The sequence below is a fragment of the Delphinapterus leucas genome, chromosome 3 (assembly GCF_059928025.1).
Source record: "Delphinapterus leucas isolate spDelLeu-1000000601 "Yukka" chromosome 3, BTC_Dleu_Yukka2, whole genome shotgun sequence".
NCBI classification, from domain to species: Eukaryota; Metazoa; Chordata; class Mammalia; order Artiodactyla; family Monodontidae; genus Delphinapterus; species Delphinapterus leucas.
In genome coordinates this window covers 67,770,123-67,794,619 of record NC_143131.1, presented here as the reverse complement: position 1 = coordinate 67,794,619, position 24,497 = coordinate 67,770,123, and the positions used below count along the sequence as shown (strand labels likewise).

The following is a 24,497-nucleotide window of genomic DNA, read 5'->3' as shown; positions in this document are numbered from 1 at the left end:
CGACCACACGTAAGCTGAACACAGAAGTGTCTCATTTCTTAAAAAACAGCTTTTGCAAAAAGTCAAGCAAGGTAGAGCAGACAAAAGTAGCAGTCTTTCTCCTTAGTCACTAACTGTAGGTGCAAGTCTTTCAATCCCATATCCCATAGAAAAATGCAGGTTTTAGGCTAAACACTGCCCACCTTTACACTGAGAAAAGCAGTCAAGATGTTAAGATTTTCAAAGATTTTATTGATCTACTCTCAGTTTTAAAATCTATAGTCAGGAATTATTTATAGGTCAAATTATATGTTCCAAACTCTAACATCAGTCATTCATAGCATTAACGACATTAGACAGAAATTAAGTCTGGGCCAGTAACAGGAATGTAAACCTAAGCTTGGTCCAAAAATGAATGATCATATGAGGATATACCAAGAGATAAAATCTAAAGTCCAGAGGCAAAGCCAAACCAGGAACCAAAGGAACAGAGAAAGAGAGAGCAAACATGGGAAATCAAGCAAAGCAACTCAGTGCATTTGCTTAGCTTCTCTCTCTCCAACAGGACTTCATTGGTCAGGTTGTATAAGTTCCTACCCTGAGGGTATCTTAAAGGCACCTTTTGGCCTCTGATGTAAGTAATAAAAGTTCCTTCTGAATTTTATCACAGTATCACTTTAAGAGTGAGAGGAGAGAGCAAAGCCTTCCTTGAGAGAGAAAACACCTATTATTAGCATCAGACAAGGCCGTGTTCTAGCTCTACTCTTGAATACTGTGACTGAACAATTGAATGTATTTTAGCTTTACTGGATATATGCCTTCCTGGAAGACAAGCATCACTTTTATAAGTTAACAAGGAGTCTACTATTCAGTTCCAGAAGTTGCCTCATCAAAGCAGCTACATCTATAGGACATTTATTATCAAATTTGTAACAAGAATACAGATTTGAAACATGTTTCTAAATGTTATCTATCTTTGAGATAATTGTATCTCTCATAGATTATTATAGATAATAAATAATTATCTATGATATAATATAATTAAATAATAAAAATTATCTATCAATTTTTCGCTGATTAAGGAGAGCAAATAAAGTGTCAGGAAAGAAATGCGCAAAATATCCTTTATACACAAAACGATGCATGACTTAAGGTAAAATGCCAAGCTGACTTAAGTTGTAAGTAAGAATTTACTGACATGTATACACATATATTTGCATTAGTACACACATAAACTATAATGCAGAACAGAGGATTTCACACTCAGGATAATTTGCATGTTCATATAGAAAACATATGTAACCTCTAATTTTCCAAAATTTCAAGTTAAATGATCTGGCTTTGAGTTATTCCTGTTATTCCAACTTTCCAGGGATGTCCTAGAAGAAACTGGAAGACATTGCTGGTGAGACTTTAATATGTGGTGACGTTCTACAAACTAAATTCGTCTTAATCATAGGAATTAACATCATCAGAAATATTAAGAAAAAAATACTTAAATATGACAAGTAACTGCTAAAAGACTCCCTGGAAAGTGGACCATGCATGTTATTTTTCCACACTTCTGATTGCTAAATGGAAAAGCTATTTCTTAGCAGACTTTAAAATGACAGATACTAAAATGGCAAGCAATGACGAAAACAAATCAAAACCTTAAGATGACCTACACTGTTCAAAAGCTAGACTTTACACTCAGGAGTAGCTCAGAAAAATTATGAAAGAGCCTGGGTCCAGAGCAAAGCTCAGGTAGGATATGTTTCTTCTACTGAAAATTCCCTGAGATCACCAAGGCGAAACGGGGAATGGGCATCAGCAGATCACAGATAATCATTCAATCCTTTCCTGGACTGCAGCTGTGGTAGTCAAAGCTGATATATCACCACAATTATCTAGATGCGTCTATTTTCTGGGTTGTGTGATCAATGTTTATATTTATCCTGTTTATTTGTGCTCATAACCTTTCTATCCTGAACTGTCTGGTCTGAAAATCAATTCTTATAAACTAATCATGAGTCCCTTTGCCCATCTGAGAACAGAACTTCCTGATTTTTTGTTCACTGTAAGGAAGTTCAAGATTTGTGATTGTTACTACATTTCATTGCAATGTGGGCCAAAATGGTATATGAGTAATAAATGTGTGCAAAAGTAGATATGGTGTGTGAACTGGAAAGAGTCACATGAAATGCCCATAGGATAAAACCACTTAGAGTATATGGCAAGTATTATGGTAATAAAGACAATTCAACATAATTATTACTAGGTTTAAAGTTTCTGACTTTTTTTTCAAAGGAAGCTTCTTCTCTTTTCTCTCTGTCTTTCTCTTTCTTTTTTGCCCATGTCTATATATACAAGATCAAAGCAATAAAGACTAATACTCATTATCCTGGATCACGAAATCCATCAGCTGTACGTGGTTGGTTAACAGCTAACCTACACTACTATATAATCTCTTGACAGCCGATATTTGTAGGTAATTCAAAAGCATGTCAATTCCCCCTAAGATCTGATCCTTTAACCTGTACAGAAACAAACCTTCTGTTAACAGTGACAAGAAAACTTCTGGGGCTGCCAAGGTAACTTCATCCAATTCTAGTGTTAGGCTGGCAATGTTTCTCATTTGAGGGGTAATGAGACTGGAAAGCCAGGTCAGCACCTTTCAAATTTCTCACTTGTTTTAGGCTGAAGTAGACGCATAATGTGGCTTAAAGCATAGACACTGGGTTTTGAAAATTTTAACCTCTAATTAATTTTAGAGAATTGTCATCAGTCAGCTGTGATAGTCAGTTAACATTCTCTAAATCAGATCATATTCATGGGAAAGGGAATCCACATATTTGTCAATGTGTTATTACACAAGATCTTATATATGTCATTTGAAAGGTTTAAAGACACAGGAAATCCCACTAAAATTTAAACATATTTTTATGGTTTGCAGGATGTCGGATCTCATTCTTTCCCAATGACAGAGCAGTAAGATTTTAATTAGAGTGAGAAAGAGGTTCTAAAACATTTCTGGATATCTGAGTCTTCAAAATATATGAGATTGAATGTGTTATTTGGTTTGACAGGCTCAGTATGGCTGCAGGGCAACACAGGAGAATCAGCCTAGTTTTTTTTTTACTTTTCACAGCTGAGAGTGTTAAATGGCCACTGTATTTCCAAAGAAGCTCTTCCGATTTAGAATTCCAGAAATTGATATCAAAACCTTAAAGCAAATGACTGTCACATGTTTCAAGGGTTTTATGTCAAGACATTTCTACTTTCTACTTATTGAAGGTAACATTATAAAATAAAAGGGACTGTATATAGAAAATCCTAAGGATTCCATTAAAAAAACTATTAGAACTAATAAGCAATTTCAGCAAGGTTGTAGGATACAATATATAAGACCAATATAAAAAAATCAATTATATTTCTATACACTTCCAATGAACAATCAGAAAAAGAAATAAAGAAAATTCCATTTGCATTTGCATCAAAAAGAATAAAATATTTAGGATTAAATTTAACAAAAGTACAGCAAAACTTATACTCTGAAAGCTATAAAAGCTATAAAACATCATTGAAAGTAAAGAATCTAAAAAAAAGATGGAAAAAAAATCACATGTTTATGGATCAGAAGACTTAATATTGTTAAGATGACAATACACCTCAAATGATCTGGAGATTCAGTTCACGCTCACCTGGCTTCTTTGTAGAAACTGACAAGCTGATCTTAAAAATCATATGGGAACTCAAGGTGCCCAGAAGAGGTAAAAAAATTTTGAAAAAGAAGAACACAGTTGGAGGTCTCATATTTTCCAATTTCAAAATTTACTACAAAGCAATAGTATTCAACACAATGTGGTACTGACATAAGTATAGACATATAGATCAATGAGAGTCCAGAAATAAAACCATATATCTACGATCAACTGATTTTCAACAGGGTGCCAAGGCCCTTAAATGAGGAAAGAATAGTCTTTTTAACAAATAGTTCTGTAATAACTGAAAATCCACATACCAAAGAATGGATTTGGACTCTTACCTTACGCCATATACAAAAAATAACTTAAAATAGATAAAAGTAAAACTTAAAACTACAATTCTTAGAAGCAAACACAGAAGTAAGTCTTCATGACTCGGGATTTGGTAATGTGTTTTAGATATGGCGCCAAAGGCACAAACTATCAAAGAAAAAGTAGATATTGGACTTTATCAAAATTAAAATCTTTGTGTGTCAAAGGATCCCATTGAAAAAGTAAAAATACAGATCGGCAAATGGGAGAAAATATTTACAAATCATGTATCTGAATAGGCTCCCTTGAATCTAGAGTATACAAAGAACTCTTACAACTCAATAACAAAAAGACAAATACCCAGTTTAAAATGGGCAAAGGTTCTGAATAGGTATTTCTCCAAGAAAATATGTAAACGGCCAATAGTCATAAAGGAAAAGTTGCTCAACATAATTAGCTATCAGGGAAATACAAATCAAAACCACAATGAGATAGCATTATACACACATTAGGATGGTTATAATCAAAAAGTCAGGTGAAAACAAATGTTGGCAAGAATGAAAGAATCAGGACCCTAATGTACTGCTGGTAAGAATTTTAAAACAGTTCCTCAGAAAGTTAAAAAAAGAGTTATCATTTAACCCAGCAATTCCAATCACTGCAATCCAAACAGGAATGCAATCATTACTCAGATAAGAATTAGGATATTTTTATGTGAGAAATCAGAGATTTGGGGGAGCTTTAAGAGCACTTTGATCCTCTTGGTTTGTAAGACTACCTGTTGCTCTACTGGGGAATCTTTGGTGGTCCTGAAAAGTTACTATGGTAGAACAGGAAAAAGGGTGTATATCCAGTCACTTAACCTCTGTGCCTTAGTTTCCTTATGTGTAAAAATAAAGGTTTTAAATAAATGCCTGTCAAGGTTTTTGTGAGAATTAAGTTAAATGGCAATGCAACCACATACAATAAATAGTTTCTTTCCTTACCCTACCTATGGAGCTACCTCACAGTTAATCTATTCAAGTCACCATACTGAATGAGGACGCATTTTCCATAGGTGCTGCAGGGTGCCATGCCTGGTCACCTTCCTCAGTGGCTCTTAGCTAGACCATTCAAACACTTAAACAAAAACAACTCCAAGTTGAGTTTCGAGTCCTTAGCAAGGTGTGTTAATATCTAAAGTCTATTTGGGAACCCACAGCTATAGCTGTGATCTATGATTCTGTGAGTTCTACAGAGAATAACTAAAAAGTTTCAGCATCTTCTAGCACCAACCTCAACCAATGTGGAGAGGTTCTATAATCCAAAATCAATATTTGAACCCATCTGCTGAACCACGGTGTGCAGGAAGATATTCTAGCTGACATGGGGCTTTTTAACTGAATAAACCCAGTTATCACTAATTCTTAAATAACTCCCATTGGTGAAGTACTCTGTAGATTACATGCTGTAAATTCCATCAAAATTAAGTCAATCTGAGCATCCACAGGCAGGAACTCACACAGTTTCCAGATTTGATATATCTGATTTTGATCCTATCAAAGACGCTAAAGAAGCTGGAACTAAGCCTTGTTCTAAGACCTGTTTAATGACATTCAGGCTTTTACCTAAATGTTTAGCTTTTCATGTCTAAAGGAGCTCATTAAGAGAAAAATGAAAGGTTGTTTTTGGTTCTAGGTCAGACACAAGCATGACGTGGAGGCATTAGACAAGTCATAGAGGTGATAGATCTATCCTGGATTTTGACATGAGGAAGCAGTAGAAAAATAAACCTGTAATTTGTGAATAGGGACAAAGGAACCGATGCCAGAGAGGACAGTTGGCTGGGAATGCAAGAAAGGGCCATGACTGTGAGAGGCTGGAAAGGAGAAAAGATTGTCTCTAGGAAGGAATTATTTCTAAGAGACACCACAGAAAAGAGTGAGAGGAGAAATTCAAAGAGAAAAAACTAGTATCATGGTGATCCAATTTAAAAAAAAAAAAGATGTTTAGTAAGTTTGGTGGACAAAGCTTGGCATTTTTTTCAAGTACTGTAGAAGTGGTAGCATGGTGGAGACAGCCTCTGAAAGAGACAAAGTCTGGAGAAATACTACAATTACCACCAAGTAGTTCTTGAGTAACTGTGATGTGTCTATTACTGGAATAGGTTCTTCATTGTGGTTGGGAAAGTTACAGAAGATGACTATGGCCTTATCTCTATCAGGAGCTTACAGAAGTTTTTCAGAAATAAAAATAACAGGTAATAGTTTGTGTCTGATGAACATAAAGCAACCAGAGAAGAATTAAACACCAGATATGTGGAACTAACTCTAAGAAAAGTGGGAGTTCAGAATCAGGAAATGTCAGTGTGAGCTGGAAGAGGCAAAGATGGGCTCTTGGAGGCAGTCTGTTCATAGGCAGAGGGAAGAGTAGAATGCTGGAAAGGGGAGAGGCTTGTGTTTTCAGAGAGGATCAAAGCAGAGCTGCTGGCAGGAGGTAGCAGAGGGTCTGTGCATGACTGGTGCACATATGTGGCATCATATTGGAGAGAGGGAAACACAGTTGAATAGGTTACTCCCAAGCCAGGATTGAGGGGCTTTGCAGGTCCTCAAGGAGGAAGGAAGGCAACAGGAACTTCACACTACACAATGCTGAGTAGGGGAATGATAATGGCCATGGTGTTTACATGCTTTGATGGTCATAAAACAAGTCCCCTGAAGAACTGTTAAAGGCTTGGGGATTATTTGTGAGATAAAACAGAAAACCAGAGATGAGACACACACATGATTCACAGGGACGTCCCTGGTGGCACAGTGGTTAAGAATCTGCATGCCAATGCAGGGGACACAGGCTCGAGCCCTGGTCCGGGAAGATCCCACATGCCGCGGAGCAACTAAGCCCATGCGCCACAACTACTGAGCCTGTGCTCTAGAGCCCCAGAGCCACAACTACTGAGCCCACGTGCCACAACTACTGAAGCCCATGCGCCTAGAGCCCATGCTCCGCAACAAGAGAGGCCACTGCGATGAGAAGCTCGCGCACCGCAACGAAGAGTAGCCCCGCTTGCCCCAACTAGAGAAAAGCCCTTGCGTGGCAACGAAGACCCAGTGCAGCCAAAAAAAAAAAATAATAATAATAATAATAAATAAATAATTTTTAAAAAAATGATTCGCAAACTAGAACTGTGGGTATGGAATTCAGAAGAGAGTTCAGGGCTAGACATGCAAAACTAAAACTTATCATTTTTCATTTTTTTTTTGTTTGTTTGGTGTCTCTTTGTGTCCTGTTCATCCCACAAGGCATATGACTTATTTACACACAAAAGAGCAAAAGTGAAATTAAATGAACCAGTAAGGACATTGGAGCAATGAAAAACTGGGAAGTAGAATTGTGATGAAGCCCGGAGATGTGTGAAGTTATCCAAAGGGCAAGTGTAAAGCGATGTGAGTATAGTGGGCACTTAGTTTGGAGGTTAATTTATTAATTCACTCATTTTATTCAACTCCATCTATGGAGCACCTACTATGTGCCAAGGACATAGTGGGGATACACATGATTCCTTCCCTCCCAGAATCCATGGTCTAGTAGGAGAGATGGAGGAATAAGCAAACATTTGCAGGAGGGTGATTATAGTCACACATTCAAAGACTGAGAATGGTAAAGGTGAGAGAGACCAACTAGGACTTAAGAAGAGGATATGGGATCAGTGTGACAGCCCATAGTACAGACACATCCAAGTGTTGGGAAGCTTGTGTGAAGGTCAGGGAATTGGAATAGTAGGGTGGTAGTTGTTCCAGGTGAAAGAAAAGCCAAAGGGTAGGGCTAACATGGAAAATACAGGCCAGAGAAGGAGAGGCGACAGGTTCCCAAGGTTGCCCACGTCAGGGCGTCTTGTTACACTGCTGACACAAATTTCAGCCAGTGCTTGAATTCCTATTTATATTTAATTCTTTTATCTTTTTCTTCCAGCTGTTATGTGATAGGACAAAAAAGTTCAAATTCTGTTGTTTTGGTATAAATACTCCAACTAAAGTTATGCTATATTATACATTACAAGTTTTCAATTATCAAATATATAGAACAATTATCCCAAGTAAATATACAACTGTATGAAATACAGTTGGGTTACACTGGAGGAGAGACTGGTTTGACCAATACCAGTTGCCCTAGAAGTGGCGATGTTTATGGAGGTAGAGAAGAATTCCTGTATGACTAATAAATCCTTCTCATTGTGGTATACGCGTACATCCTCAGAATGACTCTTCTGACAGAGTTCAATTTTCCCTGAACACTAGTTTTGATCCTCTGAACAGATTTTGGGAAGCCAGCTCTCAATGGGTACAATGTGGCTAGGAATCCTTGGTAGGGCTTTTACCACCAAGACCTGTCAAAAGTATCTCACACAGAATTTGTACAGAACATGGAATTTCTGGAACTTCTGCAGAAGCAGAAAGTCCTCTGGCCTTCAAAGAAGTTAGGGATTCTGCAGCCTTAGAGACTGGGGTTTCAGTAGCTCCATCAGGATAAGACTGAAGAAGAGACATGCAGAGGGGCCCCTAGGTGCTCCTTCCAGGAGCATTGTAAATACTTAAGCCTGTCTTTCCATCAAGAAGTCTGGCTTGTGATGCTTATTCATATTGGGATCAAATTGGCCACGGATTTATACTTGAAAACCACATTTCAATTATATTTAGTAAAGATCTTTTAGGTAATTAGAAGTTATGTATACTTTTTCAAAAACTATCTCTGGTTTAGTTCCAGCATTATCAGTGTTCCAGAAATTTTTATAACTATCACTCTAATAGATATTATTCCAAAGGAGAACCACAGTGATAAAACAAATTCCATCTTAGTGAATTTGAATACAAATTTCCATCTTACTGAGATAGCAATAACCAAATTTATTTCCTAGAACCAGAATCCCCTACCGACCATCTCCTATTCTATGAAAAAAGTTAACTAAATTTAAAATAAAATGAAATTTAAAGGAAGGAGCTAAGCTATATCAATCTATCTATATCTCATAGCATAGATTTTACATATCTTTTCCCTTTGTCCTTGTAAAAAATGGAAACTGTTAGTATCAAAGTTATGGTTTAGAAAACACATTTATCAGTCTTAAATAATAGTTATAATAAGAATGTTAAGATGCTAGAGAACCACACTTAGCAGCTTTCTTGGAAGCAGGCCATCCTATTCAAATTTAGGGCATTAGGCAAATATAAGCTGCTTATTTTCTAGCTTTCAGTCTCTGAGGTTATTTTTTCAGTTCATAGAATCATAGAATTTTAATGTTGGAAGGGACTATGGAAGTTATCTAGTCCTACTTCCTTATTTTACACATAAGAAAATTGAGATCATTCTTTTCTTGGGGAGCCAGCCAAAATTAAAAGTATAACTCAATGCAATACTTCTATTTATATATTTAGGCTTCTAAGATACCTGTTGCTACAAATGAAATTCCACTTCAAAAGTCACTGAAATTTCTATTCTTATAATAAAACTGCATTGTGTCCTTAGATAACATCGCCACAAGAGAACTCAAACTAGTCTTTAAGAATCTAACTCATGCTAAGTGAGAAATGATAGTGCCAGAATCAATCAGACTCTAAGCATCTCTAAAGCGAGGCTTGTATCTTACTTGGCTTCATAGTCCTAACTACGAGCAGAGTACCTATCACACAGTAGGTGTTTTCTTTTAATATGTTCATTGGTTGAATGAATGAATGATTGCTCTAAATATTAGTGTAGCAAAGTGAACACAAGGAGAAGCAAACCATGAAAATCCTTCCCGGGCTAGTTTGCCTGACTCAGCTGCACTTCGGAGTGTTTATCAGCACTTGGATTCACAGTGGTTTGTCATCACAGGATTTTACCTGAAGTTCTTACAAGAATAGGTACCACCCTTACAGGTTTCTATTCTTAATGCTCTAAAAGTGTATTGGAAACAGTCCAATGGCAGCATGACTGAAAGCAAACCTGCCATTAACTAAAGACATTTCAAACCTACATAACCATTTACACAGCCCTCGTTCTCTTTCCACTTTAATTTAAGCTTATTTCACCACAGAATCATACGGTTATTTAAACTAAATGTTGCTGTTTGGAATCCAAACAAGCATGAAGACTTGCTCTATCCCCACGTGCTCCCAGTCTTTCCTTAATTTTCTTAGGTCAAATGAAGCTATAGAAATTTGAACATCTTACCGTCCAGATGGTCCACGTAACAATACACATCATAAGTTTCATGAGTAGCACGGAGCCCATAGGTCCTGACTCCTTCCTTCCCCATCTTATCTCCATAACAGCCTTCTCGGGGAGCCCGGATGGGATACCTGGGGAAATAAAGGACTAGTAGGTAGCACTTTATTCTCACTCCAAATAGATGAATTAAACCTGGTGGCCCCCAGACCGCTCACCTAACACTCTGATCAGACAGCCAGCCTGCGTCACATTGCTCAAATCCATCTTCATAGGCGGCATATAGCTGCTCTGGGGTTGCTATGACAGCCCCAACATCCAAACAAGCCTTCCGTGCCATCTCAAAATTCAGAGTGTACCTGCTGGTCGCTGCCCTGTAGTGAAACACAACCCCTGCAAAGATAGCAGCAAACAATTATGGGCAAGTTCAAGTCTCCCACCATACTGTGCCGTTTCTCATTGGAGTAATTTGTCAAATTACTTGCTAACTCGGTAATAACATCATGATACTTCTTTATGTTTGCTTTATTTTATGTAGCATTATGCAAAATTATGGTGATCTGAGGAGCCCCAGAAATGTTGTTCACTTAGGTGTCCTATTCTGCTGCATTAGAGAGTTTCAAGAATTTTCTGTTCCCATGTAAACAATCTAAAAAAAAAAGATTTAAGCCACTAAATCCCAAATGGTGACTAGTTGTCCTAATTGCAGGTAGTATTCAGGCCATTATGGGAACCTTGGACAATTAAATGGAGTAGGTGCTGCAAGAGATACAAAGAATTAAGGGGGCCACAAAATCAACTTCTCCTACTTCATGTTTTTACTCAGGGCCAACTCAATAGAAGCACATGGAGCCTTCACCAGTACCACTTCCTACAAACATGAAACATTGTAATATTTACTTCCAGAGACAATATACTAAAATGGAAAAGACGCTGGACTAGGTATGAGTGAGAAGGCCTGTTCCAATCCCTAATTTGCTCCTTAATCATATATAAGTCTTAATTTTCCCCTTCATAAAGTATAACTAATATTGCTTAGGTTATTTGATTGATAGGAAGGTCAAATTAGATAAAGAATTTTAAAATGTCGGATAGACTGCTGTGATAAAAGTTTACCATATTCATAATTTAGGGTCTCCGCTTTGACAGGTAAGATGTATGATTTTTATCCCAAAGGAGGCCTGAAATAAAATTCTCCAGACTCCCATAGGCAGAAGCCAGGCATCCTGATATGTGCCTCAAATTCCACTTCGTTGTATTTTAGGAGTTACATAAACTAGTGGTTCTTGAACTGTGTTTCAGGGCTAAAGAACTGTCAAAGGCCTGAAGAAAGAGCAGCTGAGGGGGTGGAGCTTTGGTCCTCTTCTCCTACTTTAGCAAGAGCATCTCCATTTTTAACTGGAGTAAATATGGTGACTCATTTTCATAAAAGAGCAAAGTGAGTCAAGCAAATGTGCCTAGGAAGTCACTGGAAAATAGAAATTGGGGTAATTGGGTCTTATGGATGAGATTTTATTGAGTCATATCATTTAAGACCACTGTTTTGTTAGGTGGAATTAATTTTGGTTTCCAAGATATCTTCCACTCTCCTTTTATTCCTAGTAATTTCCTGGAGTTGACAACAAGTCTCTCTCTCTCTCTCTCTCTCTCTCTCTCTCTCTCTCTCTCTTTCCCTCTCTCTCTTACAGCCTGACTTCTGGCTATAAGACTGTCTCCCACATGTCTATCCTTAGATTGTCTCTCTCTTCCAAAACAGGTATGTGCCAATAAAGTATCTACAGGGAACAGACTAGCCATGTCATAAATAAGCACCTCTGATCAGTGTCAATACAGAAAGATCTGCAGAGGCACCAAGTAGATGCATTGACAACTAACATTCATTTTCCCATTTCTGATATTGCAAAGAAAAAACTGATCAAATGCGTTTCATAAAATCTGTAGCTTTGTAGAATGACTCTAAAAGTACCAGGAAGTATATATGGTGCTATCTAGTAAGTATGAAAGATAGTTTATAATGATCTCTAAGGCTTAAGCCAGACTTTGAATGGTTTTAAATTAGTCTTATGTTGATCAAAGCTTCAAATAGCCTTCTTGGTAATTAAAAATCTTCCATGTGCCCTGAAGATTGGCAGTAAGAGGGCACAAAGGGGCCTCCTTGGGAATACCAGGCTGTATAAGTATCTGCAATTGCTGGGATAATTTGAAGACCTCATGGGGCTAAGGAGATTAAGTGGAGGATTTTCATTGTTTCAAAGGGGGCAAGGGGCAAATCCACTGCTAATTCTTTAATGATGAAAATTGTAAGAAGTTGTAAACTTCTTGTGGGATTTTAAAAACATATATGTATATATAAATTTATATGCAATGTGTATCTAACACCATATATATATATATATATATATATATATATATATATATAGTGTATGTTACATTATACAAAAAGAGGAAGAGAGAGATCAGTAGAAAAAACAATACTAGACAAACCAAAGTAAATGATAAAAAGGTTAAAAGAGCAAAGAGCCCAGGGTGTTTAGTGGATGCCTGGAAAACATAAAAATAGATTTATAGAAGGGAGCAATAGAATCTGAATGGAAAAGGATGTTCAGAAAATTAATCTGTCACATCTGAAATTCAAAATATTTCCTTTTGGCTACACAAGAAAGAGTTTTAATAAAACCCTTTGTATATATTTCTGAAAGGTAAATATTTTATAGGGAAGTGGAGGGTTGGAAGAAAAATCTGTTCCATCATGTCTGGGTATTAGAATTTTGCTTAATAACTTGCCAAAAATTTTTCTTCCAAGAGCTATGGCATTATGTGTGTACCCAATTAAAGCAATTTTTCTTTGCTTTGTCTCCTAACTTAAATTCAAATGACATACAAACCACCGCTCAACGTGGGCTAAAACTAAAATGTCTCATTGCAAGACAGTGGACAACAACCAGCGCATTGACCTTAAAAAAAATTCACTGAGTTCTTGTTTTGATCCAATTCAAATGTTTATTGAGTCCTAGCTTTTTCAAAGCACTGTGATATATACCATGGTACTTATTAGGTGCCTTATTTCTTCAATGTAAGTTAAGATATAATTTATATTTCTTAAAAGCAAATTCAAAGATTTTAATAATCATGCTAGGAGAGTGAGAAAAAGAAGGAAAGGGGTTTTTTCCTGTGTGTGTGTATGTATATATCTATAGGTGTGTATGTGTATGCATGTACATGCACATATACACATATGTTAAAATTAAAACAAAATGTAGAACAGCCTTTACAGTATTAAAAAATAACCACTGATAGGTCTCAATAATGAAGTAATGATTCTTGAGCTATAAACCATGTCTTGAGGTATTCATTATATCTAGTATAAAGTCACCTTCCTTGATTCCTGAACAAATAACAGTTCATTTTTGGTGAAAGACATAGACTGTTGTGTTGATTAATGTTTTTCCCCTTGTCCAAATCCTGAGCAATGGCTACTTTTGAATATTGTTTCACCACATTTCTGAACCAGGTATCGTGTTATACTACCTTCTTCTAGATTCCCAAAGCCTTACCCTCCACAGCCAAAGACACTGTGTCCTGTGTGTCTTCGATCCCATACATGACGTCGCAGCGGTAGAGGCCTGCATCACTGGCCAGCAGTTTGACCATGGTGAGTGAGGCATCGCCCACGTCCTCGGGATGTGTAGGCACCGACACTCTCCCTTTGTAGCCCTGACCAATCTTGATATTCCCATTTTGGGCCACGAGAACAGTAGTCTCCTTTAAATCTTTTCCATTCTTGTCCAATTCAATCTTAGACCATTTGATGCGGAGAAATTCGCTCGTGGTGTTGTAAGTGGGTGGTAAGGTAGGCATGGTTGAAAAATGACAAGGTAGGTTGACTTTTCCAGAGAGGGAGCCCTTAACAGGTGGGCTTTTTTCCACTTTGACTAGAGGAAAGAGAAAATACTAAATTAACAAACTGAGTCTATTAAATATGTGAATGGATAAGAACCATTACAGGGGGTTGCTTATATCCTCAATATGTGAAATAATTAGAATGATTTTATATACAGAGAATAGTACACAATTTCAGTAATGTTTTATAACAAAGACAGGGATTAATAATGCTTAATTTTTTATGTGCTAAAAATATGGCATTCATTTTAAAGTATTTGTAACTTAGTGTTAAACATGAACAAAATAAGTGATAAAATAAGGCAAGTGTAGGAAGACAAGCAATCAAGTGCAAGAGAAGACTAGACTTAAGCAATGCAGGTTTAAAAGACTGGACCAATGTTAGGAAGAATAGTTAAAAAACAAATTTAAGTCTACAGGTCAGAAGAAGAAAAATGATTAAGATAACTGCCACATTACCTTAGAGGAAATGAAAACAACTCAAAGGGGAAGTGAAAATTTTAAAACATACTTCAGTAGACTGGAACAGGGGGAAGCCCAGCACTTGAAGAACGCTCTTTGGTTCAGTGTTTGAACCAAAGACTTTCATTGTAATGAGAAATCCAGCTGCAATCACTTTGCAGTGAAACATTACCTCTAGATTATATCCTGGGGGCGGGCGGGGGTGGGGAGGGGGAGTTAGCATCTGTTCACCTAACCTTCTAAAGTATTAATCTACAGAATGCCTTTCTGTTTAAGCCCTTAAACTTTTAATGAGAAAGAACACATTGACCACAATTTAATACCATTACATGCAAAAAACCCATATTCTTTCACCGCTTATAGGAATCTATACCTCTCCTCTCCCTTTTTTCCCCCATCTTCCAGTCTCTACTAGTTGGGTAGACAATGTGTTGGTAATAAGAATAGAAATTATCATTAGTGCACAAGGAACTCCCAGTTCATGCAAATATGATGAATAGTAATAGTAGCCTCTAGGTGGAGTGAAATAATGTTAATCAACAAAATGATATGTATCTAACTCTTGGTGTATTAGTGCTTAAAGGCATTAGTAACACACATCTCAAAATGGACATGCATTAGAAATGATACAGATGCTAAGGAATGAAACTTAACTTCAAAAAGATTAGATCCCATTAGGGAGATGAAGACAACAAAAAGATATTTTGTACTTTTTTGCCAAGAAACGGGGTCCTGAGAAGGGAAGGGGTGAAAATTTTATGAACTAAAAATCTCCTAATTTATATTCATCATATGTTCTAGGAAATCCCATCTTCCTTCCTGAAGAATTATAGATCATTAACTTCACAAATAAAAGATTGCTTTTTAAATGGAGAATAAACATCTTTACCAACAACATCAATTATGATATAAATTATAAGACCCTTGGGCTTCCCAGGTGGCGCGGTGGTTGAGTCCGCCTGCCGATGCAGGGGACACGGGTTCGTGCCCCGGTCCGGGAAGATCCCACATGCCACAGAGCGGCTGGGCCCGTGAGCCATGGCTGCTGAGCCTGTGCGTCCGGAGCCTGTGCTCCGCAATGGGAGAGGCCACAACAGTGAGAGGCCCGCGTACCGGTGAAACAACAACAACAACAACAAATTATAAGACCCTTTATGATTCCCTTTAAAATGAGTTTAAGACAAGTGACTTTCAATTCCTTAATATTTATTACTAAGTTACAGTTCTTTTCACAATTTTAGAGGTATAGGGGCAGATATGAGATTCACCTCTATCTACCTGATTGGGAGGTTTCTGACACTTAGAGCATTACTCAATAACTGTGCTGTAATGAAAAAATATATTAGAACAAACTTACACCAACAGGCAATTTCCCAAGGGTTATTTATTGTTCTAGGTGTTTACAGATACAAGAAAATTAAAAGCTTCAGTTGGATGTAAATAAATATTCATGTAGAAGCCAGTCTTAACAGGATGAACAAGAAGCTGTGTGGCCAAGTCTTTTGTGCATGAAACCTTGGGTCATAAGGCACTGGGGGGTAACAAGAACTAAGTTTACCAAATCTAAACATTTTAAGAGAGAAATTTAGTAGTTCAGAGGATAATGTTTACTGACTATGCATGCTAAAAAACAAAACAAAACAAAAAAAACCTGCTACCTGCAAGAACTTGTCTGAAACTCTGATAATGCAAGAAATAAAAATGAATGCTAACAAAAATTCACTATTCCTGGAGAGATTGGTTCAAGATGGCGGAGTAGAAGGACGTGCTCTCACTCCCTCTTACAAGAACACCAGAATCACAACTAACTGCTGAACAATTATCGACAGGAAGATACTGGAACTCACCAAAAAATATACCCACTCCAAAGACAAAGGAGAAGACACAATGAGACGGTAGGAGGGGAGCAATCACGATAAAATCAAATCCCATAACTGCTGGGTGGGTGACTCACAAACTGGAGAACACTTATACCACAGAAGTCCACCCACTGGAGTGAAGGTTCTGAGCCCCACGTCAGGCTTCCCAATCTGGGGATCCAGCAACGGGAGGAGGAATTCTTAGAGAATCAGACTTTGAAGGCTAGTGGGATTTGATTGCAGGACTTTGACAGGACTGGGGGAAACAGAAACTCCACTATTGGAGGGCACACACAAAGTAGTGTGCTCACTGGGACCCAGGGGAAGGAGCAGTGACCCCATAGGAGTCTGAACCAGACGTACCTGCTAGTGTTGGAGGGTCTCCTGCAGAGGAAGGGGGGTGGCTGTGGCTCACTGTGGGGACAAGGACACTGGCAGCAGAAGTTCTGGGAAGTACTCCTTGGCGTGAGCCCTCCCAGAGTCCACCATTAGCCCCACCAAAGAGCCTGGGTAGGATCCAGTGTTAGGTTGCCTCAGGCCAAACAACCAACAGGGAGGGAGCCAGGCCTTACCCATCAGCAGACGAGTGGATTAAAGTTTTACTGCGCTCTGCCCACCAGAGCAACAGCCAGCTCTACCCACAACCAGTCCCTCCCATCAGGAAACTTGCACAAGCCTCTTAGATAGTTTCATCCACCAGAGGGCAGACAGCAGAAGCAAGAAGAACTACAATCCTGCAGACTGTGGAACAAAAACCACATTCACAGAAGGACAGACAAGATGAAAAGGCAGAGGGCTATGTACTGGATGAAGGAAAAAGATAAACCCAAGAAAAACAACTAAATGAAGTGGAGATGGGCAACCTTCCAGAAAAAGAATTCAGAATAACTATAGTGAAGATGATCCAGGACCTCGGAAAAAGAATGTAGGCAAAGATCGAGAAGATGCAAGAAATGTTTAAAAAAGATCTGAAGAATTAAAGAAGAAACGAACAGAGATGAACAACACAACTGAAATGAAAAATACACTACAAGGAATCAATAGCAGAATAACTAAGGCAGAAGAACGGATAAGTGACCTGGAAGACAGAATGGTGGAATCCACTGCTGCGGGACAGATTAAAGAAAAAAAAATGAAAAGAAATGGAGACAGCCTAAGAGACCTCTGGGACAACATTAAACACAACAACATTCTCATTATAGGGGTCCCAGAAGGAGTAGAGAGAGAGAAAGGGCCCGAGAAAATATTTGAAGAGATTATAGTCGAAAACTTCCCTAACATGGGAAAGGAAATAGCCACCCAAGTCCAGGAAGTGCAGACAGTCCCATACAGGATAAACCCAAGGAGAAACATGCTGAGACACATAGTAATCAAATTGGCAAATATTAAAGACAAAGAAAAATTATTGAAAGCAGCAAGGGAAAATAACGTACAAGGGAACTCCCATAAGGTTAACAGCTGATTTCTCTGCAGAAACTCTACAAGCAGGAAGGGAGTGGCATGATATACCTAGAGTAATGAAAGGGAAGCACCTACAAACAAGATTACTCTAGCCGGCAAGGATCTCATTCAGATTCGATGGAGAAATCAAAAGCTTTACAGACAAGCAAAAGCTAAGAGAATTCAGCACCACCAAACCAGCTCTACAACAAATGCTAAAGGAACTTCTCTAAGTGGGTAACACAAGAGAAGAAAAGAACCTACAAAAACAAACCCAAAACAATTAAGAAAAAGTAATAAGAACATACATATCAATAATTACCTTAAACGTGAATGGATTAAATGCTCCAACCAAAAGACACAGGCTTGCTGAATGGATACAAAAACAAGACCCATATATATGCTGTCTACAAGAGACCCATTTCAGACCTAGGGACACATACAGACTGAAAGTGAGGGGATGGAAAAAGATATTCCATGCAAATGGAAACCAAAAGAAAGCTGGAGTAGCAATACTCATATCCGATAAAATAGACTTTAAAATAAAGAATGTTACAAGAGACAAGGAAGGACACTACATAATGATCAAGGGATCAATCCAAGAAGAAGATACAACAATTATAAATATACATGCACACAACATAGGAGCACCTCAATACATAAGGCAACTGCTAACAGCTCTAAGAGAGGAAATTGACAGTAACACAATAATAGTGGGGGACTTTAACACCTCACTTACACCAATGGACAGATCATCCAAACAGAAAATTAATCAGGAAACACAAGCTTTAAATGACACAATAGGCCAGATAGATTTAATTGATATTTATATGACATTCCATCCAAAAAAAGCAGTTTACACTTTCTTCTCAAGTGCACATGGAACATTCTCCAGGATAGATCACATCTTGGGTCACAAATCAAGCCTCAGTAAATTTAAGAAAATTGAAATCATATCAAGAATCTTTTCTGACCACAACACTATGAGAAGAGAAATGAATTACAGGGAAAAAACCGTAAAAAAACACAAACACATGGAGAGTAAACAATATGTTACTAAATAACCAAGAGATCACTTAAGAAATCAAAGAGGAAATCAGAAAATACCTAGAGACAAATGACAATGAAAACACGACAACCTAAAACATATGGGATGCAGCAAAAGCAGTTCTAAGAGGGAAGTTTATAGCTATACAAGCCTACCTCAAGAAAGAAGAAAAATCCCAAATAAACAATCTAACCTTACACCTAAAAGAAGTAGAGAAAGAAGAACAAACAAAACCTGAAGTTAGCAGAAGGAAAGAAATCATAAAGATCAGAGCAGAAATAAATGAAATAGAAACAAAGAAAATAATAGCAAAGATCAATAAACTAAAAGCTGGTTCTTTGAGAAGATAAACAAAAGTGATAAACCTTTATCCAGAGTCGTCAAGAAAAAGAGGGAGAGGACTCAAATCAATAAAATTAGAAATGAAAAAGGAGAAGTTACAACAGACACTACAGAAATACAAAGCATCCTAAGAGACTACTACAAGCAACTCTATGTCAATAAAATGGACAACCTGGAAGAAATGGACAAATTCTTAGAAAGGTATAACCTTCCACGACTGAACCAGGAAGAAATAGAAAATATGAACAGACCAATCACAAGTAATGAAATTGAAACTGTGGTTAAAAATCTTCCAACAAACAAAAGTCCAGGACCAGATGGCTTCACAGGTGAATTCTACCAAACATTTAGAGAAAAGCTAACACCCATCCTTCTCAAACTCTTCCAAAAAATTGCAGAGGAAGAACACTCCCAAACTCATTCTATGAGGCCACCATCACCCTGATATCAAAACCAGACAAAGATACTACAAAAAAAGAAAATTACAGACCAATATCATTGATGAATATAGATGCAAAAATCCTCAACAAAATACTAGCAAACAAAATCCAACAACACATTAAAAGGATCATACACCATGATCAAGTGGGATTTATCCCAGGGATGCAAGGATTCTTCAATATATGCAAATCAATCAATGTGATACACCACATTAACAAATTGAAGAAGAAAAACCATATGATCATCTCAATAGATGCAGAAAAAGCTTTTGACAAAATTTAACACCCATTTATGATAAAAACTCTCCAGAAAGTGGGCACAGAGGGAACCTACCTCAACATAATAAAGGCCATATACAACAAACCCACAGCAAACATCATTCTCAATGGTGAAAAACTGAAAGCGTTTCCTCTAAGATCAGGAACAAGACAAGGATGTCCACTCTCTCCACTATTATTCAACATAGTTTTGGAAGTCCTAGCCATGGCAATCAGAGAAGAAGTAGAAATAAATGGAATACAAATTGGAAAAGAAGTAAAACTGTCATTGTTTGCAGATGACATGATATTATACATAGAGAATCCTAAGGATGCCACCAGAAAACTACTAGAGCTAATCAATGAATTTGGTAAAGTTGCAGGATACAAAATTAATGCACAGAAATCTCTTGCATTCCTATACACGAATGATGAAAAATCTGAAAGAGAAATTAAGAAAACACTCCCATTTACAATTGCAACGAAAAGAATAAAATACCTAGGAATAAACCTACCTAGGGAGAGAAAAGACCTGTATGCAGAAAACTATAAGACACTGCTGAAAGAAATTAAAGATGATACCAACAGATGGAGAGATATTCCATGTTCTTGGATTGGAAGAATCAACATTGTGAAAATGACTATACTACCCAAATCAAACTACAGATTCAATGCAATCCCTATTAAATTATCAATGGCATTTTTTACAGAACTAGAACAAAAAATCTTAAAATTTGTATGGAGACACAAAAGACCCCAAATAGCCAAAGCAATCTTGATGGAAAAAAACGGAGCTGGAGGAATCAGACTCCCTGACCTCAGACTATACCACAAAGCTACAGTAATCAAGACAATATGGTACTGGCACAACAACAGAAATATAGATCAATGGAGCAGGATATAAAGCCCAGAGATAAACCCACACACCTATGGTCAACTAATCTATGACAAAGGAGGCAGGGATATACAATGGAGAAAAGACAGCCTCTTCAATAAGTGGTGCTGGGAAAACTGGTCAGCAACATGTAAAAGAATGAAATTAGAACACTCCCTAACATCATACACAAAAATAAATTCAAAATGGATTAGAGATGTAAATGTAAGACCAGACACTATAAAACTCTTAGAGGAAAACATAGGAAGAACACTCTTTGACATAAATCTCAGCAAGATCTTTTTTGATCCCCCCCTAGAGTAATGGAAATAAAAACAAAAATAAACAAATGGGACCTAATGAAACTTCAAAGCTTTTGCAAAGCAAAGGAAACTATAAACAAGACGAAAAGACAACCCTCAGAATGGGAGAAAATATTTGCCAACGAATCAACGGACAAAGGATTAATCTCCAAAATATATAAACAGCTCATGCAGCTCAATATTTAAAAGACAAAAAACGCAATAAAAAAATGGGCAGAAGACTTAAATAGACATTTCTCCAAAGAGGACATACAGATGGCCAAGAGACACATGAAAAGCTGCTCAACATCACTAATTATTAGAGAAATGCAAATCAAAACTACACTGAGGTATCACTTCACACCAGTTAGAATGGGCATCATCAGAAAATCTACAAACAACAAATGCTGGAGAGGGTGTGGAGAAAAGGGAACCCTCTTGCACTGTTGGTGGGAATGTAAATTGATACAGCCACTATGGAGAACAGTATGGAGGTTCCTTAAAAAACTAAAAATAGAACTACCATATGACCCAACAATCCCACTACTGGGCATATACCCAGAGAAAACCATAATTCAAAAAGAGTCATGTACCAAAATGTTCATTGCTGCGCTATTTACAATAGCCAGGTCATGGAAGCAACCTAAATGCCCATCAATGGACGGATGGATAAAGAAAATGTGGTACATATATGCAACGGAATATTACTCAGCCATAAAAAGAAATGAAACTGGGTCATTTGTAGAGACATGGATGGATCTAGAGACTGTCATACAGAGTGAAGTAAGTCAGAAAGAGAAAAACAAATACCGTATATTAACGCATATATGTGGAATCTAGAAAAATGGTACAGATGAACCAGTTTTCAGGGCAGAAATAGAGACACAGATATAGAGAACAAACATATGGACACCAAGGGGGGAAAGCAGTGGTGGGTGGGGGTGGTGGTGTGATTAATTGGGAGATTGGGATTGACATGTATACACTGATGTGTATAAAATTGATGACTAATAAGAACCTGCTGTATAAAAAAATAAATAAAATAAAATTCAAAAAAAATTGCTTTAAAAAAAATTCACTATTCCCACCAGATAGTTTGTGGTCTAAATGAATACAGTAAGGGAGAAATCTCTGAACAATGAATGATCAGTTATGTTTCATTCTCTGCCAATAAATTCTGCAGAGCAAGGTTGATGCAAATTCTATCTACACAATTTGAACAAACACACACACAGACCTTGGCCAAATAATTGTCAGAGTGAGTATAGGGGAATTTATCACCCTCTCAAGTATTAATGTCACTCTCTTGTTCATTCATTTACTAATAACTGTGCATGGCTGCATTTATTAATATTAGAAGAATATCCAAATAACTGGGTCAATGCTAGATAATCAATATAAAGGGTATTTTTAAAGCAAAGAGTTCTTCATGCATTAAAAGAAATCCAGAAACCAATAGACAGAGCGTTCATTAGTTTTGCGTGCGTAGACATAAACAGAGAAAACCTTAAGATAAGAGCACTTGTGTTGACTCAACTAGTTACTGCTCTGTGATTCACTATGAACTTGGCAAGTCTGTTTCATATGGATCTTACATTTTCAATTTTTACCCCTCACATGAAAAAGTAAAAATTCTTCTGTAATTAGCCCCAAACTAATGACATCTCTTAACAGTGATTACAGATTTGCAAAGAACTTGATGCTTGGGATAAAGTACAGTACAGTGGTTGAGAGCATGGACTGTGGAGCCAGACTGCCTGGGTTCACCTACAGGCTCAATCACTAAATTGATGTATAATCTTCTACATTAGCTATGTCTCTAAATCTTTTGGTATTGCAGTTTCCTCATTTGTCAAATGGGGAGAATAAAAGCATGTGTCTCATCGGAGAGCTAAGATTAAAAAGGGATAACAAAGTAAAATACTTAGAACGAGGCGTAATGTAGAAATCACTCAATACTGTTAGCTATTATTACTATTTTAAAATACCATCAAGGAGCTATACCATAAGTGTTTTTTTGTTTCCCTACTGTTTGTATGAGTTCTTTCTTTGTTTTAAGTGGAGGGTGAGTTGCCCTGTTCCTCAAGGTTCTCCCACTACTTTCTCTATAATTCCCTCCTATTACTTCCCACTCAAACCAACTCCTTTTCTCTATCTCCTCTCTATGTCTTCCCTCTTCACTGGATGCCGTTGTCCTTTCCTCTCTGTGACCTTCAACCTTTACTTCCTGAAAATGCTAAAAAGGACAGCTCCTGGGCTCTTGGATTGGTGGAGCCTAGACTCTGACGGCCATCCAGGTCATTCACTGTGGTATTCACACATTGTTTATTTATTCATTCACTTGTTCACTCAACACATAAATTGATTAAGTGCTAGCAATGTGTCAGGAACTCTGCTAGAAAATAAAAAACAGCTCTCTTGAAGCTACACACCCCTTGGGAAGAAAAATGAAGCATAACTTATCATAGCGAGTGGTATGGGCTATAACAGATGTCACAGCACAGGGGACAATGGGAACATAGAGAAAGGGCTTTTAAATTGGCTGGAAAGGGGAATGAGAGCCATGTCCGAAGTCAGCTCGTCCTTGATTCCTCTCTTGCCCTCACCACACCACATCCGATCCATTTGTTGGTCTGAATCCTCCATCTCCATGTTGGAGAGATGAGAATTCACTTCTCTCCAGCTCTTCTGCCACACCCCATTTCACATACAGGTGACCACAATAGTCTCCTAAATGACCTCCCTGCTGCCACTCTTGCTCTCCTACAGTCAAATCTACATAGAATAGCAAACATGGAACTTTGAAAACATTCATCAACTCATGTCTTTCACCTGCTGAAACCCTTCAGCACTTCCTTCAGTGCTTCCTGGAAATAAAATCTAGTCATTTCTAAAGCTACAATGCCCTATATAGATAAGAAACGTAACAGAGGTAAAGCTCACACACTCCTGGGACAGCCTTGGTTTATCTCCCAGTTCTGCTACTTACTGGTTGTGTGGCTTTGAGCAAGTCTCTTAGGTTCTCAGTTTCCTCTATGGATAATGAATGTGTCAGTAAGCTAATGTTAAGCTGTTCTTGGCTCATAGGAAGCTCTTTTCTAAGTATTAGATATTGTTACTATTTATATGAACTGACCTCTGACTATCTCTCTGTCTGTATCTCCTACTTTCTTCTTGGTCACTGCTCTCCAACTACAGTGAACTTTCTGTTGTTCAAACACACTACCTAACTTGGGCCAAATCTTAGCTGGCTGGCTCTTCCTCGTCATTCCCACATCAGTTTAAGTATGACTTTCTCAAAGACGCTTTATCACCCCCCCTGCCCCCCACCCTATGCCATTTCCTATGATGTCATTCTGCTTTATATTCATCTGTTCGGAAGTACTTGGATTGTTTGTTTACTTGTTTATCGCTT

At 37.6% G+C, this 24,497-nt stretch overlaps 1 protein-coding gene across 2 annotated transcripts in view; it reads right to left on the bottom strand.

Annotated features, from left to right (window-relative positions):
* The window catches only part of VCAN (versican), a 113,943-nt gene that overhangs the window by 76,245 nt on the left and 13,201 nt on the right, over positions 1-24,497 (bottom strand). For both annotated transcript variants that reach the window (XM_022593304.3, XM_022593313.3), the window contains exons 3-5: positions 13,712-14,089; positions 10,376-10,550; positions 10,164-10,291 (exon numbers count right to left, since the gene is read on the bottom strand). In XM_022593304.3, coding sequence (XP_022449012.2) covers positions 10,164-10,291; positions 10,376-10,550; positions 13,712-14,089 — 681 coding nt within the window. The remainder of the gene's footprint in view (positions 1-10,163; positions 10,292-10,375; positions 10,551-13,711; positions 14,090-24,497) is intronic.